This window comes from Suillus fuscotomentosus (assembly GCF_016647785.1).
Source record: "Suillus fuscotomentosus strain FC203 chromosome Unknown F5891scaffold_153, whole genome shotgun sequence".
Taxonomy (NCBI): Eukaryota; Fungi; Basidiomycota; class Agaricomycetes; order Boletales; family Suillaceae; genus Suillus; species Suillus fuscotomentosus.
The window spans coordinates 38,407-58,351 of record NW_024539665.1 but is presented as its reverse complement, the minus strand read 5'-3'; the positions used below and the strand labels follow the sequence as shown (position 1 = coordinate 58,351).

Genomic DNA, 19,945 nt, shown 5'->3' with positions numbered 1-19,945 from the left:
TGTAGGACTGGTCGAAAGTCTGTTCCTTCCAAGTGTAACTTTATTGCCAATAGCATTGGAGATAATGCTCTAACTGGTTCTGGGAAGTGTGCAGTACATGAGCACAGTACAACAGGCGCGCCTAGTCACAAAAAGTAGTAAGAGACTGAGTACTCCCATCTGTGTGTCACCTAGTTACTTACATGCTGAAACAGGAAACAGAAAATATAATGTTCCACATTTTGCATGTCTTTGCACATGCATCTATCGAGAGTTTGAAAAGGTTTTCTACTACTTGAATTTTTGTATAATTTTGTAGCGTCATCAGTACATTAATCTTGAGCGTTAGTTGGGTACCTATCCAAATATATTTTGTATTGCAATCAATTAGCACTGGCATGAGAGACTCGATACTTAGCAACCTCGACACTTGGATGCTGAGCATGAACATGTCACGTGACAAGAAGACTTAGCATTGAATATACTTTATAGCGGGAGTCCAACTATGTAGTCCATAGTGTACATCTAGATTTGGATCGCAAATATTCTATATCACAGTAGTTACTAATTGAAAGTATGCTTACTGGAAACAATTGTCTTGCAGAAATTTTGCAAAAGACTGCAGCGGCTGCATTGGAACAATTCTTCAACCATGTCATGTGACACTTGGACAGTAGTACCCCAGTCAGGCACCGCTCGGCGCTTTCTGCTGGGTCAAAATGTCCAAGATCTATCTCAAACTTCAACATCAGCCACTGGGTGAAGAGAAGCAGGAAGAACCTACCCAGATCGATCAAGAAGCCCCATGGAGGGGTGGAGGTCTATATATATGCCATTTGACCCTCTCACATAAGGTTTGCGCAGGCACGGAGAAGCTCTTTTCTGATTCACCATTGATATATACTTGGATACATCCCTTTGGACAGCGTACAATGAGACTGAATGATGTATCCCTATTTTAGGGCTATAGTAGTATTTGGATGTATCAATATGACACTATGGGTGTTGAGAGCTGATGTGTCTGAGGAGAGTAAGGTCGAGAGGGAGAGAGCCGAAAGGAAGAAGGGCACGATGGCCGAAGAATAGAGCACATTGAGTGCGAGCATCTCCAAACAGAGAACGTCGGCAATCTTTTCATCCTTTAAGTATATATTTTTTCATCAAAGCTATTGCTGGCAGACTCACCATATAAGAGGATGCTGCCTTCGTCAAAACATCTCAGATTCGAAACAAATACTGAGACTTGAGTAAAAGTCCCACTGTAATGTTTGAGTACAAGTGCTGATGTACCTTTGTCTAGGTACAAACATTTGTTAATAGAGATTCGAAACAAATACTGAGACTCATACCTTTGTCTAGCGTGCCCTGAAGCTCCTGCTTATATAATATCTCCACAATGGGCTGGGGCACAGTACCATCCTTCTTGGCCACGGCGCTGGTTTTTGCGTTGATCAGGAATGGTATAGGCTTTACTGCCTGGCCGTCCACGTAGTGCATCAATCCTCGTGCTCCAATCGCTGTCAAGGTACATTCTTTATAAGTGATCCAGTTTGTGCTGTCTTCAGCCAACTTGGGTACGTTAAACAGGGATGAACTGGTAGCAGGGAGCATTGTGTCCATGGCCGGGGTAGGGCTCATAACCTATTGTGAGTATAGCGAGGTGGTCACATGAGGCTAGACAGGTATGATCTCAGTATTCGGTTTACGAATCTCTTTATTGACGAATGTTTTTACCTAGACAGGTACACTACCATCACCAAAACTGCTCAAATGTCACAGCACATGACATTACCTGAAAGCTCATACAGCTTGCCGTCATCCACGTGTTGCATATTCGTGAGGTAGTTCCATTGTATAGTAGCGCTTGCACATTGTACAGGCAAATCTTCGTACCGTCTGGCCCAGAACAGCTGTGGCATTGTCGAAGAAGTTAAGGGTGTCCTCGGTATGCATGCGTAACTTGGCAAATCCATACCAGGTTGCCAGATCGAACAGAAGGTCTAGAACCATTGTATTGTCGTCATCTGGTAGTAAGCCCTCGAACACAGGAAGCGCACACTATAAATAAATCCAGATCATCAACAGCTATATCAAGGAATTTGGGACCGATACTTACCTGCAGAAGATCCTCAAAGTACCTTGCAGCTAAGTGTTTCATCGACGATGCATTTGAATTAAACTTTCTTATGGTTCCCCTACCAAAGGTCAGCGTAGCACAATATCTATTAAATTCTATGAGTAGATGAGATGAAAATTTGAAAATACACACCTCTTATTGAGCTTCTGGACGGAATCTCCACCAGCTGCCTGTAAAATGTGCATTAAATGAGTGAATTTCGCCTTCCACACACCGAGTTTGAATTCATGAAGTTCGTCGATCACAAACATTCAAAAACGATTGAATCCGTGAGGTGATAACTTGACAGAAAACAAATTCTATACATCAAACATCATTAGTTATTAGAAAGTGAATGAATATAATAAACTTACTCGAGTTGGCACCAATGACTCGTCATTGAGAATATTCTTGACGTGTTCGCATGCACCTGATCCGACGTTTCATATCTACCTTTGATCCCATCAAAGGAATCTCGTTCTTCTTCATGAGACAGTGTGGACAAGGGCATTGTCTGAGATTTTTGATGCCTGTAAGAATAATCCTAAGAAGCATTAATTTATAAGTGTCCACGAATGAATTAATACACTCACTTCTCGGGATATTCGGCTGAGTATGTAAAAAACCTAGGGAACACTCTATGAGTGATCCCATTGCTACATTTTATTACCAAACTGTACTGATAGGCATGCATGAACTTGTCATCCAGCAGTAGATCCCATATAGCCTGCATCAACTTGCATTTGCAATGCGTGAAGACCTGGCTAGTTGAAGGCTCGCCAAAAATAAGCATGTACTGATCTTGTAGATCTTCTGGCAACTGAAGATCGGTTTAGAGTTAGATGTATTTATAGATATAAACAAGGAACTTACTGAAGGAATGTACATGACGTGGTGACAGGCAGAAGCAGTTGGTTTGCCTTGGGTGTACTTTGATTGGTTGCCGAAATACAAATAGAACGGCCAGAGTGAAGCATCACCGAAATTCGCCAGATGGGTAGCATCGGACCAGAGCATAAGCAATGCAACAATGCACTCAAGGTCATCTCCAGCTTCACGAGGCAGATCATTGATCTCCGCATATATCTCCACCATTTTGGCACTAGAGTAGGCTTCTGAGAAGACCTCGACATCACGACCATCTGGAGATTTCCAGAACTCGCAACAGGGTGTCATATTAAAATTTCTTGCAATGTCATCCTGGAACACAGACTCAATGATGTCAGTGATCGATCAATGGTAGACCCCAGGGATTTCGAGCTCTGGGGCCTCAGTCTCAGTCTTCCACTTTTTACCCTCTTTAGGCAGCCTGATCTTGACAGCAGATCGGCGCCAGCCAAATTCCTTGCGGAACGGATTGGACTTATCCTGCAAATATGAATCAATGTTCTTTGATTCCCGCTTATGGGAAAATGAAATAGCATCACTATGATTGAATAGCGGATCACCAATAAAAGTGGTAAGTCATTGTAGCTCTGCGACGGACTGTTGGCCGGTCCCAGAGTAATGATAGGCCATGAGTAGGCCAGAAGTGGGGTTTGAGAAAGCTGTGTAGAGATCGTCTTGACCAATCTCCTTAGATGATAAGCCCTCAGTGATCCGACTTGAGCTGGGAATCTGGTCACCTCCAGCAAGTGTCAGAGCAACAGTAACATTTTTGAGGGTATTTTCAGTGGGGTGTACACTGGGGCGGGTAGGGTAAATTCGGTAGAGGCCTGCTTCGTTAGGTTCAGTTTCAAAGAAAATAAAAAGGGGCAGGTCATCATGCTCTGACTGCTGTGGTGATGGTGTACAAGGCTGGGGGAGAGGTTGATCTGCAATGACATCATTATGATGTCTGCGTTGCTGGCGGTTAGAGGGTGGCATATGTGCAAGGTGAGTTGAGGACCCTGGCAGGAAGTCTGCAAAGCGAGTGGGCATGCAGATTCTCCGCCCAGAGCACTGGGAGACAACAGGTGGGGGTGAGGGAGATGGTGCGCGACCCATTACAATCTAGGAAATGTTTACTTATAGTTAGTTGAACACCGATGAAGCAAATAAAATACATACATCATCGTCAAAGTATTCCTGATCAATAGACATGGTGTCTCGCACCTCTGGTTGCTCTGGAATAACAACATCGTCAGGTAAGTGATTGAGGGACTTGCCACGATGAGCCCTCTTGTCCTTTCTCTTTCTCTTCTTCTCTGACTTCCGCTTCCGATCGAAAATTTGGTCAGCAAGAGAGATACTAAGTGTGCATTGGCTAGTATGTGTTGACAGCTGCCTGTGTGAACAAAATGCTGCACCTCGGTGTAGGTCTTCTTTTTTTCAAATTGTGCTATGCATATTTCAAATTGCTCAATTGTATGTACATTAATTTTTTTGCTCAATTTGATCGCATGTTGTGTCTGATCGTACATGCACTCATTTGCCAGTATACCGCAATAAAATATTGTAGATGCGCCTGTATTGCGTCTGCCAGTATCATATTGGTCTGACATGTTATTAATAGATACAAACAAATATCAATAACATGTTGATCATATGCGTGATTGCCATCTTATTTGAATCTTTCTCAACTCTCCAACACCATGGCTCGCCTCAACCGCTCTGACTCTATTTCTTCAGCATCTTCATCTGCATCTTTGGGGTCTAGCTCACCATCTACAAGCTCTGAAGACTCTGATGTAAGTACATATGTGCCTCAGCACACCACCACCCACAATACCATGCAAACATGGAAGGGACGCATCGGACACGTCCAAATCATCTGACAAGGGCGGACGTAAGTCCAAAAAGGCCAGGTGAGTGATCATCAGGAAATCAACCCAAACTTGATATAACTGGATATAATTGGTAAAATGATATCAAAAATCCACTGAATTATATAAGATTATATACAAAAATAAAGCTTGATACAAGCACAACAAATAGCTATTGAATGAACAAGGGTTGCAAGAAAACTGCCAATCTGATGTAGATATATCAAGTCTTACAATTGATTGCAAGAAAACCAACATTCTGATGTTTGAAATATCAAGTCTTACAATTCATTGACAGAAAATCAACATTGTGATGCAGATATGTCAAGTCTTACAATTGTATCAACAATTCTCTATCAATTAATCCCCACTATCAACACTTGCAAGATATTACACTAGCCATGTTACATGACAAATGCTTATGTAAGTCTGAGTTTGAAAGTTTTCACCAACTTCAACACTTGTCTTCTCTTGTTTCACCACACTCACTTCTGGCTCTTCAAGCTAACATCCAAAGTTCCCTCCCTTTTTATCCTCTCATGGTGGTACCTCTGGCCTTCTATGGTGGTTCATCCTCCTCCCTGGTCCTCCCTGGCTCCTCTCTGGTTCCCCCTTGGCCCTCCCCCTCCCTGGTCCATCCTTGGTCCCTCCCTGGTCCTCCCTGGTCCTCCTTGGCCTTTCCTTGTGGTATCACTCTTTTTTCTTGAGTCAGGTAACTGATATCTCCCTCTTTTGTTGTTGTATCATCTCTCTCTACTCTCCTGTATTAGTATTACATGTATATACACTAATACCAATCAAAATTTGATTTGATTTATAAAATGATAAAATGAGTATCAAGATTGAAACTTTTTAATAATTTCTTGTCAATTTTATTTGAAGTTGTCTGGCATTATAAAACTTTGTCAAGGATGGCAGATATTTGCAATATGTATCATAATTGTGTCTTTGGTGGGTTTCCCCAGCATAGTCTAACTATTTAAAGCTTTGTAAAGCTGAGTGCAATTATGATGGATATTATATCAATTTTATGCTAGACAAAGCTTTATAATGCTATGTTATTCTCAGGTCAATTGCCTGATGATACTGCCATTGTTCGGATCAGAACTCACCTGCAGCATATAGACATAGTAGAAGCCCTGTGATGATCAATAAGAAGAATGAGAAGCCAAAAAGGTGAGAGATTTTTTATTCATCTACATTTCAGATTGACGAGATTCTAGAAGATTGTGCAATAAGGTCCTTACGCCGCGGGAGCAGTGCATCCAAGTTGCATGCTGGATCCCACGTGGCCTGGATATGTTCTGCAATCTCAAGCAGGTGATCCAGGTATGTCTACTTTTAGACCAGGAAGAAGCAGCTGAGGATGGAGATGAAATGAAAGAAGAGCAAATTAGGGCTGCCCGGAAGAAGATTCTGGCTGACTGGTAAGTACATATGACCACATATATGCGCACTAATATTGTTTTTAGTGATGAAAACACTTGTGCACGGTACAAGTGGACATTTGAATATGTCACAGAACACGCCCCTTATCTTGGGACTCTGATTGGCCAGAGGAAAAAACGCGAGGAGCTCATGCAACTCATCGGCGAGGTGCATAACTTTCCATTATACTAATCAGAGCTAACTATTTACAGATGCAAAACATGATAAATCACACGCGCTCTGAGGATGCAAGTCGCCTCAAGTCATGCATGGGTTCATACGCAGCCCCAAACCCCAACAAAGACGTTGTCCACCCTCCAATCAATGACAACAGCAAGAGTCATGCCCAAATGGGATTCAACCATGTCCAGCTGGGCAAAATGCTTTGTCCGGCTAAATATCTGACCGACTACATCAAGGATCTGCATGGGTATGTTCTATTTTTTTCAGTCAGTTGTATTAATGGTAGGGACTACAGGATGAAGAGCAAATTTGATAGTGGGTCATTGAAGGTAACCGCTGCCTTGTGGCCCGCTTATCTCTATCCAGGCAACATTGTGGGCAAAGACTTTGACTCCAAAGATATACTTGAAGGGCTTTTTCGCATATCTTTTGGAGTGGGTACTTTTTTATTTATTCAATTATATTGGATGACTCTAATATATACAGGTTACTAAACACATCTTTACATCCCCATCATCTGCACTAAAGGCTGGGGTGTCCAACGGCACTCGCGCTTGCAATGCGAAACTCCATGGGATGGCAGGAGTGGAAGCCGAGCATATTGCATATGCTGCAGTTCAGGTAAGTGTTTTTTTTATATGTGGACTTCACTTACTTAGTCTGTACTGTACAGGCTTGCTTCACGATCAGTTCGCTCAATAAATGGAAAGATTGGGACGCCTTATTTTATTACACTGACTTTTATACCAGAATAGTTAACTTAATTCAGGGGAGGATAGATGGGGACTGGGTCGACTCCCTGCTAGGACATTATAATGAGTAAGTAATTTTCTACACTATTCTCTTATCTAACACAGATCCAGGATATTGTTTGGCAATGAAAACGGTGCCAGACTTACTCACTCTGCAAATGTTGAGTGTTCAGAGGACGACAACACGATCACCATAGAACGGCAACTTGCCACACGTGCCGCACGGGCTTCCGGATCCTACTTATGACCTTCGCTCACCTCACGTTCATCAGAAGATGCCAAAAAATCCTGGACCTCACTTATCCACCTGAGGAGCCTGAATTCAGCATATTAGTAACTTCAGACATCCAAATTTCTTCTGGAATCTGTAGCATCCATTTCTGAATTCAGTCATCCAGTCATTCAGACTCATTAGACTTTCAGTCATTAAAGTCATCCAGTATATCAGATGTTCCAGTGAGTTCAACCACTCAGGTTATCAGCCATCCAGTTGTTTTGACATTCCAGACTCATCAGTTCTTCAGTATACTAGGATGATTGATGTAGCAGGTATTCAGTTGAGCAGGCTATCAGGTAATCCAGCATAACCAGTAGACCATTATTCCAATAGAACAGTAGCCCAATAGCTGAGTATTTCAAGTCCATAGTTCTATAGTAGCCTAGTGATCAAGTAATCTAGTGGTCTAGTAGCTGAGTATTTCAAGTCCACAGTTCCATAGGAGCCTAGTGATCAAGCAATCTAGTGGTCTAGTAGCTGAGTATTCCAACAATTTAAGCATTCCACAGTGGCAGTCAATTCTCAAACAACAGTTTATCAGTCTGCCCAAGCACCAGAATGCCAAACAAAACAGTCCATTCATAGCTGTAGTACTAGACCTGACCATACAAATTTCTAACCTACTACTTGGACTCGTAACATAAGGCCCTTCCTGATAATCCTGCTCCACCTGTGTAACATTGTTGAATGCGTATGGACTTCGGCTTATGGGCTCCAATGAAGTGCGCAGCTCCTTCGAGTATTTTCGTCCATGTGTGAGGTTTGAGTTTGTCGATGGATTCAAGGATCTCTTGTGTTGGAAGATTCCACATCGCCGACAAAAATTTATCATTGAATGAGTCCTGGACTAATTCACCTGTAGCCCATTGCTTCCATGCTCTCTCAACCTTGTGAATACATGTGAGACAACTGTTGAGGAAGACATAAAACAAACATACTGCGACAGTTGCGAGGGCAAGTGCAGCTTTTGGGGATGAGGTCTTCCAGAGGCCGTCAGGGATTGCAGCTATACTTTCGAGATAGAAGGCAAATGTATCGAGGATTGTCTCATGCTGAAACGGCCCCTTCCCTATCTAAAACACCAGTTAATGAATTTGCTCAGTTGATAGCTAGCCACTTACTGGATTCTCAGCGTCGCTCTCATCAACATTGGCCCACATGAATGGGAAGATCGGAGGTGGAGCATTTCCTCTGCCTTCATAATCATGAAAGGCCTGAGTTTGGGGGACGGCCCATTCAACGTATGCTTCAATTTCAACGGGTGTATTGAAGCCTGTGACCTGCCGTGAGATGAAGGCCGCCACAGCCTTTTCGCCACATGTTGCGAACATGCTGCGCCAGTCGTACGGGCGTTGCTTGACCTGCAGGAACATGAGTAGTGAGAACATGGAAAACAAGCTGCTTACTAGGAAGAACACCGGATCATTCTTCTTCTGGAGGGTGTGCGAGTGACCTGTAAAACAACAGTCCCAAAGTTGTTGCGCATCTGGAACTCGATCTGCTATATCCCAAGGCTCTTCAAATCGTGCAATGAGCTTGAACCACATCGGCATAAAAACCGTCCTAAAATGACGAATTGTCCCAGGTGGAAGATCCTCATTCCGAAATTTTTGGCTTGGTTGGTGTTTACAGCGGTGCACCTTTCCTTGTACATGAGTGGTGCTGCCACTTCCATCAAAGTCCATGTCATTATCACGGTCTGTGGCATCGTCATCAGCCTCGCAGGTTGCTAGTCCACGTTGCATTGAAGACTTCTGCTTTGACTTGGTGTTAGTTGTGGATGATGTCTGTGAATTTGAACTTAGATGATTAAGCATGAAGGGGACATCACTTACCTTAGCAATGGTGAGGGCCATCATACCCTGTAAGTTTAGTGTAAAAATGTTAGTTTGTATTTGCGCATGTAAATGAATATACTAATTACCTTCGACTGGGCGCTATTTGTGGAGAGCTTCTCTTGTAAAATTTGAATACGTGTCTTGAAGGCATAGTGCTTGAGGGACTGGACACTACGTTGCCTGGAAGAATTGGGTTTAAGTTGTATTTTATGCTCTATAGTTTTGCGGCTGTTCCTGTCCTTGCGCCTCAAGTCACAGTCTTCCCCGTCATCCATTCTGACATCCCTATTCTCCTTCACAAGAGTATCACTCTGATCGCTAGCATTATCATCAACATCGCTGGGCTTATCGTTAATATCATTGGGACCCTCAATGTTGCGATCCATATCGTGATCGGAGCTGGGTTCTGGGTTGACTTTGGATCTCTTGCTAGGCTGGGCAGATGTTGGGGCGTCCATGTCAACATCGGACCTGAACTTAGAGTCACTGTTGACTCTGTTCTTGAACTGAGTGGACGATGGGGCATCATCAGAAGAAGAATCAAGTGGTACAGCGAAGCAAAAAAGTGACAGTGGCACTGTCTGTCGTGTGGTTCCTTGTGTCTTGCTCTGTGATAAGCTCTGTGACGATGTCCTATCTGCACCACTTGGAGACGGATCAGGCCATACTTGATCTTCTTGCTCCTTCGACACGCTTGACAAGGTGGCAGGCCATTCTGGTATGTAATCAGTACTTGTTTGCCTCTGTGCCTCCCCTACACTGCCTTGAGGCGAAACACCACATGTTGGAGCTCTTTGAGATGACGATTTCTGCTCCATCTGAGATAAGGTGACAGTTTGAAACAAATTGACGCGACCTACAGAAATAATTGGCTTCTGTGCCTTGGTGATTTCGACATCTGGAGGAACATCGGAGAGATCAGGATGATCATCGAGTCCTGAGAAGGGATTTACTGAGGTGTTCCTGCCTGAATTTGTGAAATATACTAGATGTGTCAGAAAGACACATTAAATCACATACCTGATGTGCATGAATCTGCGGACCGGCTGTTTGGAGCTGGCTGCGAATGCTGAGCTATTTTTCCGTAGGGAAAAGCAGGTTTCTTGTTGTGATTTGGCACGCTAGCTTCCACAATGGAAGACCAGCCAGGGATGACACCAGATGTAGCTGGTTGAGAGGTAGAGTGGAAGGTTGACACTGCTGAGGCTTTAGTCTTTTTGGAGGGATGACATCTAAAGTAGTTGATTGGTGCGCATATAAGGTCCATCGTGGTAGTAAGGGCAATTCATGTTTAAGCACTGATTAATTTCAAATAGAGATAGCTTACTCAATGTCATCAAACTCCGAGTCGTTGCCTTTCTCCGAGTCATTGAATGTGCGTTTGGTGAGCCTCACATTCTTCTCGCGACTATCCTTTTGACTCTTCATTGCACAATTCCCATTTGCAGTGTCCTTGAGGCTTGCATCATCATCTTCATTCATTGCGGCTGTGTCTGTGGTGTGTGATTGCAATTAACAGTAAACAAAAGTAAGGTGCGCACTTACCCCTTGTATGATTCTGAGTCATCGGTTTTGTTGTCTTCAACGGTCTGGTTGTTTTCAGCACACTGGGTCCATGCGGTTGACGTGCCTCCGCTCTATCTTGAGTTTCTTTGGCACATATTGCCTCCTCCATCTCGACAACATTGTTGGATGTCTTACCCTTACTCTTTTTCAGGTCAGCTGCCTTTCTCTTTTCCCTGAGGATCTCGTCTCGCGATCGACAGGGAGGCTACCAGTCAACTAATCCTGGGTGAGCATGCTTGTTTGCTTTATGAGTGTCCACCATGCTGACGTGTCTATGTGCAGTAATTTAATAGTAAAATAGCAAGTTCGTTTGCTGACCTACTATATACACGTGAGTGTGGAAATTTCCTGTATCAAGTCCTAATTTTCCCTGTCAGTTTTTGTCTATTTTATTGCAAAGTTGGCTAATTAGTAACCCAGTGCTCCTCAGATCAACGCGAGCCTCAAGCACAACATTTGCGAAGTCACTTCTTGTGACAAGAACACATTGCATGCATCTATTTGGTATGTAACTAATATTCGTCTAAGACACACATGAAACTAATTGCCCTCGCCAGTGTATAGGGCATAGGTAATCTCCATCTTGCGCAGATAATGCCTCAATGACCTACCTACCGACCACGCAAGTTTTTCTGCACCAACCCTATCAATGCTCAGTGTCGCAAGGGATTTTTGACTCATGCAGGCCTCGCCAACCACAGAAACACTGTGCACACCAATTTAGTACTACCCCCTTCTTGCATCCCTCAATATCAACCGCAGCCCATGGAGCATCATCACTTCGACAACAATGTTGGTCAACAACCCGACACAGATGTCAATAGCAGGAGCGACTCCAACAATGCACCTCCGCTTGGTGCATACTTTGTATGGCACTCTGTGATTGATGGTAAGTAATCATTAGTGAACTATTGTCTGGTCCAGTGGCTGACCATTCATTTTTCATACAGGAACTCCTTGTGATATGGACAGCAATGACCTCAATGGATCACAACCTCTCCCTCATGAGAAGCCAAAATCACCATGGCATCCATTTGCCAATCGAGGTCACTTCTCCCTCGCTGATTTCGTCTTTCGACACAACGAAATGCTGGGGACTCAGTTTGATGAGCTGATGCACATCTGGGCCGAGGTCAATGGGAGTGAGGGCGGAAGTGGGAAGCCCCCTCCATATGCTAACAAAAAAGACCTTTATGATACCATTGATGTGATAGATCAGAGCGATGTACCCTGGCAGAGCTTCACCATTCAGCATGGCGACGCAAACAGTCTCACTGGTGACCCATCAGCACCTCAATGGAAGCTTGCTGAATATGATGTGTGGTTTCAGGACCCATGTATGTTGCTGTGCAACCAGTTGTCAAACCCTGACTTCAAGGATGGTTTTGACCATGCTCCACGCCAAGTGTATGGTAACAACCATGAGAGGGTCTTCGGTGATTTCATGTCCAGAAATTGGGCGTGGAACCAATGTGTATGTTGAATAGCTAGCAATCTTATAATGTATACTAATGACATTTTAGAATGAACTGTCAGAGGACCCCGAATGTCATGGCGCAATGTTCATTCCTGTCATCTTGGGTAGCAACAAGACGACTGTGTCAGTTGCAACTGGCAACAGTGAATACTATCCGCTGTACATTTCAAACGGAAATGTACATAACAATATTCGACACGCTCACGTTAATGCTGTTAGCTTGGTAGGGTTTTTGGCTATCCCTAAATGTAACTAGTAGTTCGTGTACTATTGGACAGACAATTTTGATAACCATTGTCCTTCTCATTCAGCTGATCGAGAACATTAAAATGATCAAGAATTTCGTGACTTCCGCTGTCACTTGTTCCACAGGTCACTGGAGGCAATTCTCTCATCACTTTGGCCCGCAATGACTACACCAGAGGTGACATTATGTCCTGATGGACATTACCATCGTGCAATTTATGGGCTCAGACCATATATCGCTGATTACCCTGAGCAATGTTTACTTTCTTGTATTGTTCAAGGCTGGTGTCTGAGGTATGCAACAATGTTTCTATACTGTTTATTTTTTTCAGATGCTGATTTTGCAGTTTTGATTAGGTGTACTGCCTCAAGAAAAGACTTGGATGAGAAGAATGCAGGTCACCTCCGAACACATGAATTCACTGAACTATTGAGGGGTACATATGCATGGAAAGTGTTATGGGACAACTGGGGGATCATCGATGATATTATGGTAAGTACTACTATCTCACCTCCAACGAGACATTGCCAATTCATTGAATGTTTTAGCCATTTACAGCCTCATTTCCTCGGGCAAATATTCATGAGTTGTTGTCACCCGATCTGCTCCACCAGGTGATTAAAGGTTCTTTCAAGGACCACCTTGTTACCTGGGTCGAAAAATATTTGGCGAAGACATTCAGAACATCTAAGGCTGCAGCAACAATGGCTGAGATAGATCGAAGGTACATATCTCAATCAAGCTACTATATGTGATGTACTCACGTGCTTCTATCATATCAGAGTTTCTGCTGCTCCGTTGTTCCCTGGTTTAAGATGCTTCCCTGAAGGTCGACACTTCAAACAATGGACAGGTAATGATTCAAAGGCCCTGATGAAGGTAGTGGTGTTGATTCACTATGATAGCTACAGTTGAACTAATATACTATTATTTTGTCATACTAGGTATTTCTTCCTGCGATTACTGGCCTTGTTCCAGATCAAATGGTCCGAGCCATTTCTGCTTTCATGGACTTTTGCTATCTTGCATGTCGTTCTACCCTCAGCAAGGCTGACCTAGATGCACTGGACGATGCTTTGGCTCAGTTTCATAAAGAGCACAACATTTTCATTGACTCCGGTGTTATGCCAGACGGAATATCACTTCCACGCCAACATGCCTTAATGCATTATCGAACACTTATAGAGCTTTATGGTGCCCCAAATGGCTTGTGCTCGTCGATCATGGAGTCGAAGCACATCAAGGCCATCAAGAAACCCTGGAGGCGCTCAAATCGTCACCTACCTTTAGGTCAGATGCTCTTGATCAACCAGCGACTCAATAAACTTGCTGCATTCAAGTCTCACCTTGCTGCCCACGGATTCCTAAACCCAGCCTCATTGGAACCTGCTGACATTGATCCTGAGGAGGCTCATTTTAGAGATGACTCCAATCTTGAGGATGTTGAGCCAGATACTGAACTCACTAGGGTTCAAGCATCTGTAGAACTGGCCCAGACTCGAGGTAAGAGCACCGATGATTTCTCTACTAGCAATATAGTACTTACGAGAGTACTCAGCAATGGAATACCCTCATCGGCTTCCCGAAATTGCTGCATTTATCAATTTCCTGAATCTTCCTGAGCTAGTGGGCTGCTTTCTATATGATCAGTGCAACCCAAATGCTTCCATTCAAGCAGCTGATATAGTAGATGTCAGTGTTCTTCTAATCATCGAGGGGAGAGTAGATGTCTTCAACTCAGCTGTTGCAACATTCTGCGCTCCAAGTGACATCTGTGGAGTTAATGCAATGCAGCGCCAGCATATTCACAGCTGCAGGTCTTGGTACAATGGTCCTGCTCGCCACGACTGCATATTTGCCGAAAAAGACCCCTCTCTCCCTGGATTTCAAGGCCTATATGTCGCTCAAGTCATCCTCTTCTTTTCTATCACTTATCGTGGTCAGCTGTATCCATGTGCGTTGGTTCGTTGGTTTGCTCCTATTGGCAATGAGCCATGTAAATCCACTGGCATGTGGATGGTAGAACCTGAATTGGATGATGACAGCGGTGAGTGGCTTGTGTCCATCATTCACTTGGACAGTATCATGCGTGCAGCACACCTGATAGGTGTTTATGGTTCACAAGACATTCCCCATCATCTCAAACACACTGATTCTTTGGTTGCTTTTTCAGCTTACTACGTTAATAAAATTTCAGATTATCACACTTATGAAATCGCTTATTAACCACTACTAGGAGACTACTGTACACTATATGTTGGTCTTCCTTATACTATTTTGTACAGACTGTACTATGCTCCATGATAGTCTCCTCACAAGTGCTGGCATGCTGGACACGGCAAACTCTGCAACTCCTTTGACAGCACGGCTCGGAGCTTCTGAAGCCGCATTTGTATATATATAAGCAAGCTAACACATAGTAGGGTGCCAATCAGGCTTATCATGCCAACCTCCCTCACTCTACCACTCAGAGCACAAAGTGCTTATTATGATTGCAGTCAACCATGGAAATCTCAGCCCTCCACACCACAGCAAAAACGATACTCCCTAGCAAGTGGCCCTCCACTGGTCAAACACCATTCAACACCCTCAGCAAACTGCTTGGCCATTCAATCTAGTACAGACACCTGCACGCAATTTGAAACTCGTCTTCAGATTTCAACACTAAGAGAGCCATCAGCTCAAGAAATCAATAAAGGTGGTGCATTTTTTACTGTGTGTAGTGTCGTATCCTTTGTTAACCTTCTTAAACAGTTTGGCGCAAGAAAATCGTCACTGAAATCAGAGGGCAAAGACATGGAGTCCACAATTCCCAGGTATGAGAACATTCACACGATAATTTCACACAGGCCTGGGCAAAGAAAGCAGATGGCTACAGCTGTGGGGAACTGAGGTGTCCTACTCTGAGACACGACAAGACGTCCTACACAAACTCCAAGATTACGTCAATGGTGCCCCGAATATTGTCGCCCTCACATTGTTCGATATCAAGGAAAATGTACGCCACTCACCGCCAAAGGAGTCATCAAGGACATTTGATACATTGAATGAGGTGGAGTTAGTAGTGCCATTCCACAAGTGGATTCACAAGTCCAACAAATCATTTCCTGGACCAGTCACCATGTTTCGCCACAACTGGGTGTCTGCAGTTACAGTCACAGTCACTACGTGGCTCCATCGCCCTACCAGACAACTCAATCTGAATGACCACGATAATGAGTTTTACCAATATGCGGTGAGTGGTCCCCCTCATCAAGTAGTATCATCTAACATCAATAATAGGAGCTGACTCCAAATGCTGACTCCACTGGCCTTGCAAATGTTCAATGTTTGTTTCAACACACCATGTTGAGAATTCGGGATACGACCCTCGATCACATTGATCAGCTGGCAGCCGAGGACACTGCGGAGGAGTCTAGCAGTGACGAGTCTAGCAGTGACGGGTCTAGCAGTGACGGGTCCAACAGTGATGAGTCCAACAGTGACGAGTACGTTTTTTCAAAACTCATGCTGCTGATTGCTTACCTCATCTTAATAGACCCTCCACAGCCATCGCGGACCCTTCACTACTGGCTTGTTGCACATGAGTTCCTCCGGCGATGCTCTTTGATTGGGAGATGCTGATGCCTTACTTACAGAGTGGGTTGAAGCAGACCGGATACGATCAATATTCCTCTTGGCATGAGGGTCTACTCAAACGCAAGGCACTGGAGATGGAAAATATGTCGGGTGGTGGATCAACCAAGAGGAGCAGGAAGGTTTGACGACCATGGCATACTGCAGCCCATCATGAAAGAATGCCAAATTGTAGTTTCAGCCGCGTCTCCGTTACATCATTTTTTCTTCGCTTTTTCTTCATTGTTGTGTTGCACATTGTTCTACTACTAGTACTATAACTGTTGTAGTACTACTGTACTAGTAGTAGTAGACTCGGACAGTGTCTGGCGAGTCCATGTACTACTATTCTTGTCTCTCTTACTTCACATGTCTGTGGTATATGCCTTCAATCACCCGTCGAAGGGGACATCCATCCAACGACAGGAAGATGCGTTCAAAGATCGCAGTTTAGATATTTCCGTGCTTCAGTCAAAGCGTCATTTCCAGTCATGAAAACTACACCAACTCTAGATTCTTTAGCCATTCCATGGCTAAAGAATCTAGAGTTGGTGTAGTTTAGCTTTTCATTTATGATGTATAGCCTTTGCTTCACACAATTAAACAAGCTTAATAGTAGGGTGAATCACACTGAATAGTATACATCAATGTACAGCTCTGAAAAACTGAATGTATGAACTACTGGGTGTGCTGGGTGACTGAAATGCTCCTGTATTGTTGAACTACTGAATGACTGAATGTATCTGAACAATCTGGGACATCTGGACAGAATAATGTCTGAACTACTGATCAACTGAATCAACTGAATCAATCTGAATTACCTGAACCACTAAATGTCTGAACTACTTAGTGACTGAGTGAGACTGGGACAACTGAGGGGACTGGATGTCTGGATCACTGTGTATCTTATTGATCTGATTCACTGGAAAGAGTCGGATTTCAGATGTTCAGGTATATAAGTTGTATAAGTTGATCCAGGTTTTTTTGACATTTACTGATGTTGTAGCTACCGCATCATTTTCCCGTCTTCCTTTGCATTCACATTCATACTGCCATGCTGACCCACCTGCTCGTGTGCTTTATTCACGGACTAATACGCATCTGCTTGCATCCTCTCATAGACTTCGTTTTTTGCTGCAGTCTTCAATGACATCACACATATACTCTTGATCACCATTTTTCAAACTCAGTGCTCATGTCCAGACGATCAGTACGCAGTTACCACTAGTACATTAGATTATATCCCGCTGTATCACATGTATTCATATAGCTCAATAATATGTGGTTATCATAGAATATCATTGTGATTTGATGTTATAACTAAATATAAGATAATACAGCCATACAGCATTCTGGAACATGGCTGTGATCATATCATAAAAATTGTTTCGGTATATTGGTATATATTCTAGGCGCTGTTATAGATACTAGTCACAGTCGTTACAGCACCTCAGGCAACACTTCTCGGAACCAATAGTGGTCTAAGAGACCCGGTTTCTATGTTATGGGAAAGTAGTCTCTGAGACCCACCCTCCCCCCATCTATTAATAACACACACTCCTGACCCACCTTGCATGCCTCCAGCACCACCCTCCCAGAACCCTCCTGTGTTTGTCGCAATACCTCTCATGCCTCTAGAACACTCAAAACCCTCTCATGATACCTCTCGCACCTCTAAAATATCCAGAAACCCTCTCACGACACCTCTCGCCAACCTCTAGAAACATGTCCTATACCTCCAGTACTGCCCTCGCATGCTTGCCACAAACCTAGCATTGGAGCCTTGTTGATACCTTCTTGGTGATGGTACGTCCTTCTCTTCTTATCTCCACAATGTCAACCTCGAGACTTCATCCCACCCGTCAAGCTCAGCTCGGGTCTTCAGGCTTAGGCCAGCACTTTGTGAGCCCGAGGAAAGCTCGAGACAAATGCAAAACACAAACATTGGTCAAGATACCGGGTGCGGAGGCGAAGTGTCGCCGACTTTTAGCTGAGATGCAGCAACTTATGAAGCCGCGATGTGAAGAATCAGGCCCGCAGGCATTGTCTGCTGACCCTGCTCACACTGCAGATCAAAATGATACCGCCCAACACACGGGTGTTGATGATGCCCTCCCACTTCACTCTGAAGATGTGGGAATTTTCGAACATCCAAGTCTCGACACCCCGACAATTGACACGCCAGTCAAACGATGGATCATGCCAGATAAATCAACTAATTCATTGTATTATTCCTGGATTACACTTGTTCCAACCCTCATCAATCCTTTACTTCGCTATTCCACGCAAACACATGGAAAAACACTAGAAATCATCCACCCAGCCATATCTGTATGCAGGACACCATCATGTTCACCAAAACAAGCCACATTGATGTGTTTATTTTTCGACCATAAACTTATCGTTATGCAACAAAGAAGCGTGTATTAACATTTGCGTAGGATTTGAATCTATAGATGTACTAAGTTGCATGTGCTCCAGTCTCCCGCAAGTACTGGTTCACCATGGTCTATTTCCAACCGCTCCTTCACAGCCTCAGATGGCTGTGTCTGTCGACTTACTTTCATTCTACCACACGTTGTTTTGAGCGCTCGTGCGATGCTATTAATGCTCTCGCATCAGCATTAAAGACTCATTATTCTTGACGTGGATTCCAGATGACGGACGCACAGGTAAATTTCAACTACATATTTAAATTATTACTGACACACTTTGGAAGGACGGACTTATCCAGGACCCGTTTCGCAGAGGCCTTGGCTATGCTGTCCAATGGTTCGACATACTGCAAGTCCAAGTTGACCAACAACTCGAGACCCTTCTCCAACAAAGCTGGGACTGCATTATGACCATGCAAGCATCCTCTGATGTCCCCGACACTCATTTGCATACATTACATCCAGGTCAATGCGCACCCCTTCTAGTTCATAGATGCCCTGCTTGTTTCAGGGGCAGAATCTATGGTAGACCCACAGACAAAGGAGGCAATATTCATGTTGCAATGGATGGGAATTTCCATCACCGTCATCAGCATGCAGCTGGTGATTGTCCACCCTTCTACAACCCTACATACTTCCTCCAGAAGACCTTCGTCGATGGTATCGGCCGCCAGATAGATGTCCTACATAAGCAGCCTCCAAGGACATATGCTTGCCTCATCCCTGATGAGGCCGTAGACCAATGTGAAACTGCTTACGATGCCGCTGATGGCAAGAAGCAGAAAGCCGCGATGGATAACTTCGATGACACAGGAATTATGGCATTAATTTGTCGCCATGACATCCCATTGTTTTTTGCTAACATTGATTCTCCAGGAGAACAACAGAAGTATTTGGTAGCCCTCCTCCAGCACTTATTTTCCTTACTCCCGCACCAGGCAACAGTTGTTGCTTTGTATGACGTTGGATGTGTTCTGGCACGATGACTCACAAAGGTATGCTGTCACTGATGTTCGGATTACTCGCTCACACCTCTCCAGTATGATATTCTTCCCGAAAGCATCACCACACGACTTTGTTTTGCGACAACTGCAATGCATGCTTACGGTCATGAGTGGGCATGTCAGCTCGTCTATAACCCACGAATGTGCATTGGGCTTGGTCTGTCTGATGGGGAAGGGACTGAGCGTCTTTGGTCATGCTTTGTTCGCCTGATCGGTATTGAGAGGACTCCTTCTGTACGTCTCACATCAATTTCATTTTGGCTATATTCACATAAACCTCATCT

At 44.0% G+C, this 19,945-nt stretch overlaps 7 protein-coding genes across 7 annotated transcripts; 5 read left to right on the top strand and 2 right to left on the bottom strand.

Moving 5' to 3' along the window:
• Nucleotides 1–3,559: 3,559 nt before the first annotated feature.
• Nucleotides 3,560–3,961, bottom strand: F5891DRAFT_965237 (uncharacterized protein; the record flags this gene model as incomplete). Its single annotated transcript, XM_041376151.1, has 1 exon — nt 3,560–3,961. One exon carries the CDS (start codon nt 3,959–3,961, stop codon nt 3,560–3,562), a length of 402 nt encoding a protein of 133 aa, XP_041217563.1.
• Nucleotides 3,962–6,135: 2,174 nt separating this feature from the next.
• On the top strand, nt 6,136–6,689 carry F5891DRAFT_916712 (uncharacterized protein; the record flags this gene model as incomplete). The annotated part of the gene is made up of 3 exons (XM_041373721.1): nt 6,136–6,266; nt 6,312–6,435; nt 6,480–6,689. Coding segments are annotated over 3 exons (465 nt in total), but the record flags the coding sequence as incomplete, so codon positions are not given.
• Nucleotides 6,690–6,719: 30 nt separating this feature from the next.
• F5891DRAFT_892818 (uncharacterized protein) lies at nt 6,720–7,219 on the top strand (the record flags this gene model as incomplete). Its single annotated transcript, XM_041373321.1, has 3 exons — nt 6,720–6,884; nt 6,937–7,071; nt 7,124–7,219. Coding segments are annotated over 3 exons (396 nt in total), but the record flags the coding sequence as incomplete, so codon positions are not given.
• Nucleotides 7,220–8,102: 883 nt separating this feature from the next.
• On the bottom strand, nt 8,103–10,584 carry F5891DRAFT_1198471 (uncharacterized protein; the record flags this gene model as incomplete). The annotated part of the gene is made up of 7 exons (XM_041368638.1): nt 8,103–8,366; nt 8,418–8,552; nt 8,601–8,840; nt 8,886–9,266; nt 9,315–9,341; nt 9,404–10,284; nt 10,338–10,584. The coding sequence occupies 7 exons, from the start codon at nt 10,582–10,584 to the stop codon at nt 8,103–8,105; spliced, it is 2,175 nt and encodes a 724-aa protein (XP_041217560.1).
• Nucleotides 10,585–11,648: 1,064 nt separating this feature from the next.
• On the top strand, nt 11,649–14,833 carry F5891DRAFT_1131776 (uncharacterized protein; the record flags this gene model as incomplete). The annotated part of the gene is made up of 11 exons (XM_041364701.1): nt 11,649–11,772; nt 11,834–12,357; nt 12,407–12,588; nt 12,733–12,900; nt 12,964–13,099; nt 13,156–13,331; nt 13,390–13,486; nt 13,552–14,076; nt 14,159–14,233; nt 14,258–14,299; nt 14,324–14,833. 11 exons carry the CDS (start codon nt 11,649–11,651, stop codon nt 14,831–14,833), a joined length of 2,559 nt encoding a protein of 852 aa, XP_041217559.1.
• A 216-nt stretch (nt 14,834–15,049) lies between these two features.
• On the top strand, nt 15,050–16,717 carry F5891DRAFT_987284 (uncharacterized protein; the record flags this gene model as incomplete). Its single annotated transcript, XM_041377888.1, has 6 exons — nt 15,050–15,322; nt 15,393–15,423; nt 15,457–15,842; nt 15,995–16,095; nt 16,248–16,365; nt 16,496–16,717. The coding sequence occupies 6 exons, from the start codon at nt 15,050–15,052 to the stop codon at nt 16,715–16,717; spliced, it is 1,131 nt and encodes a 376-aa protein (XP_041217558.1).
• A 1,662-nt stretch (nt 16,718–18,379) lies between these two features.
• Nucleotides 18,380–18,631, top strand: F5891DRAFT_915245 (uncharacterized protein; the record flags this gene model as incomplete). The annotated part of the gene is made up of 1 exon (XM_041373694.1): nt 18,380–18,631. A coding segment is annotated over one exon (252 nt), but the record flags the coding sequence as incomplete, so codon positions are not given.
• Between the last annotated feature and the right edge of the window lie 1,314 nt (nt 18,632–19,945).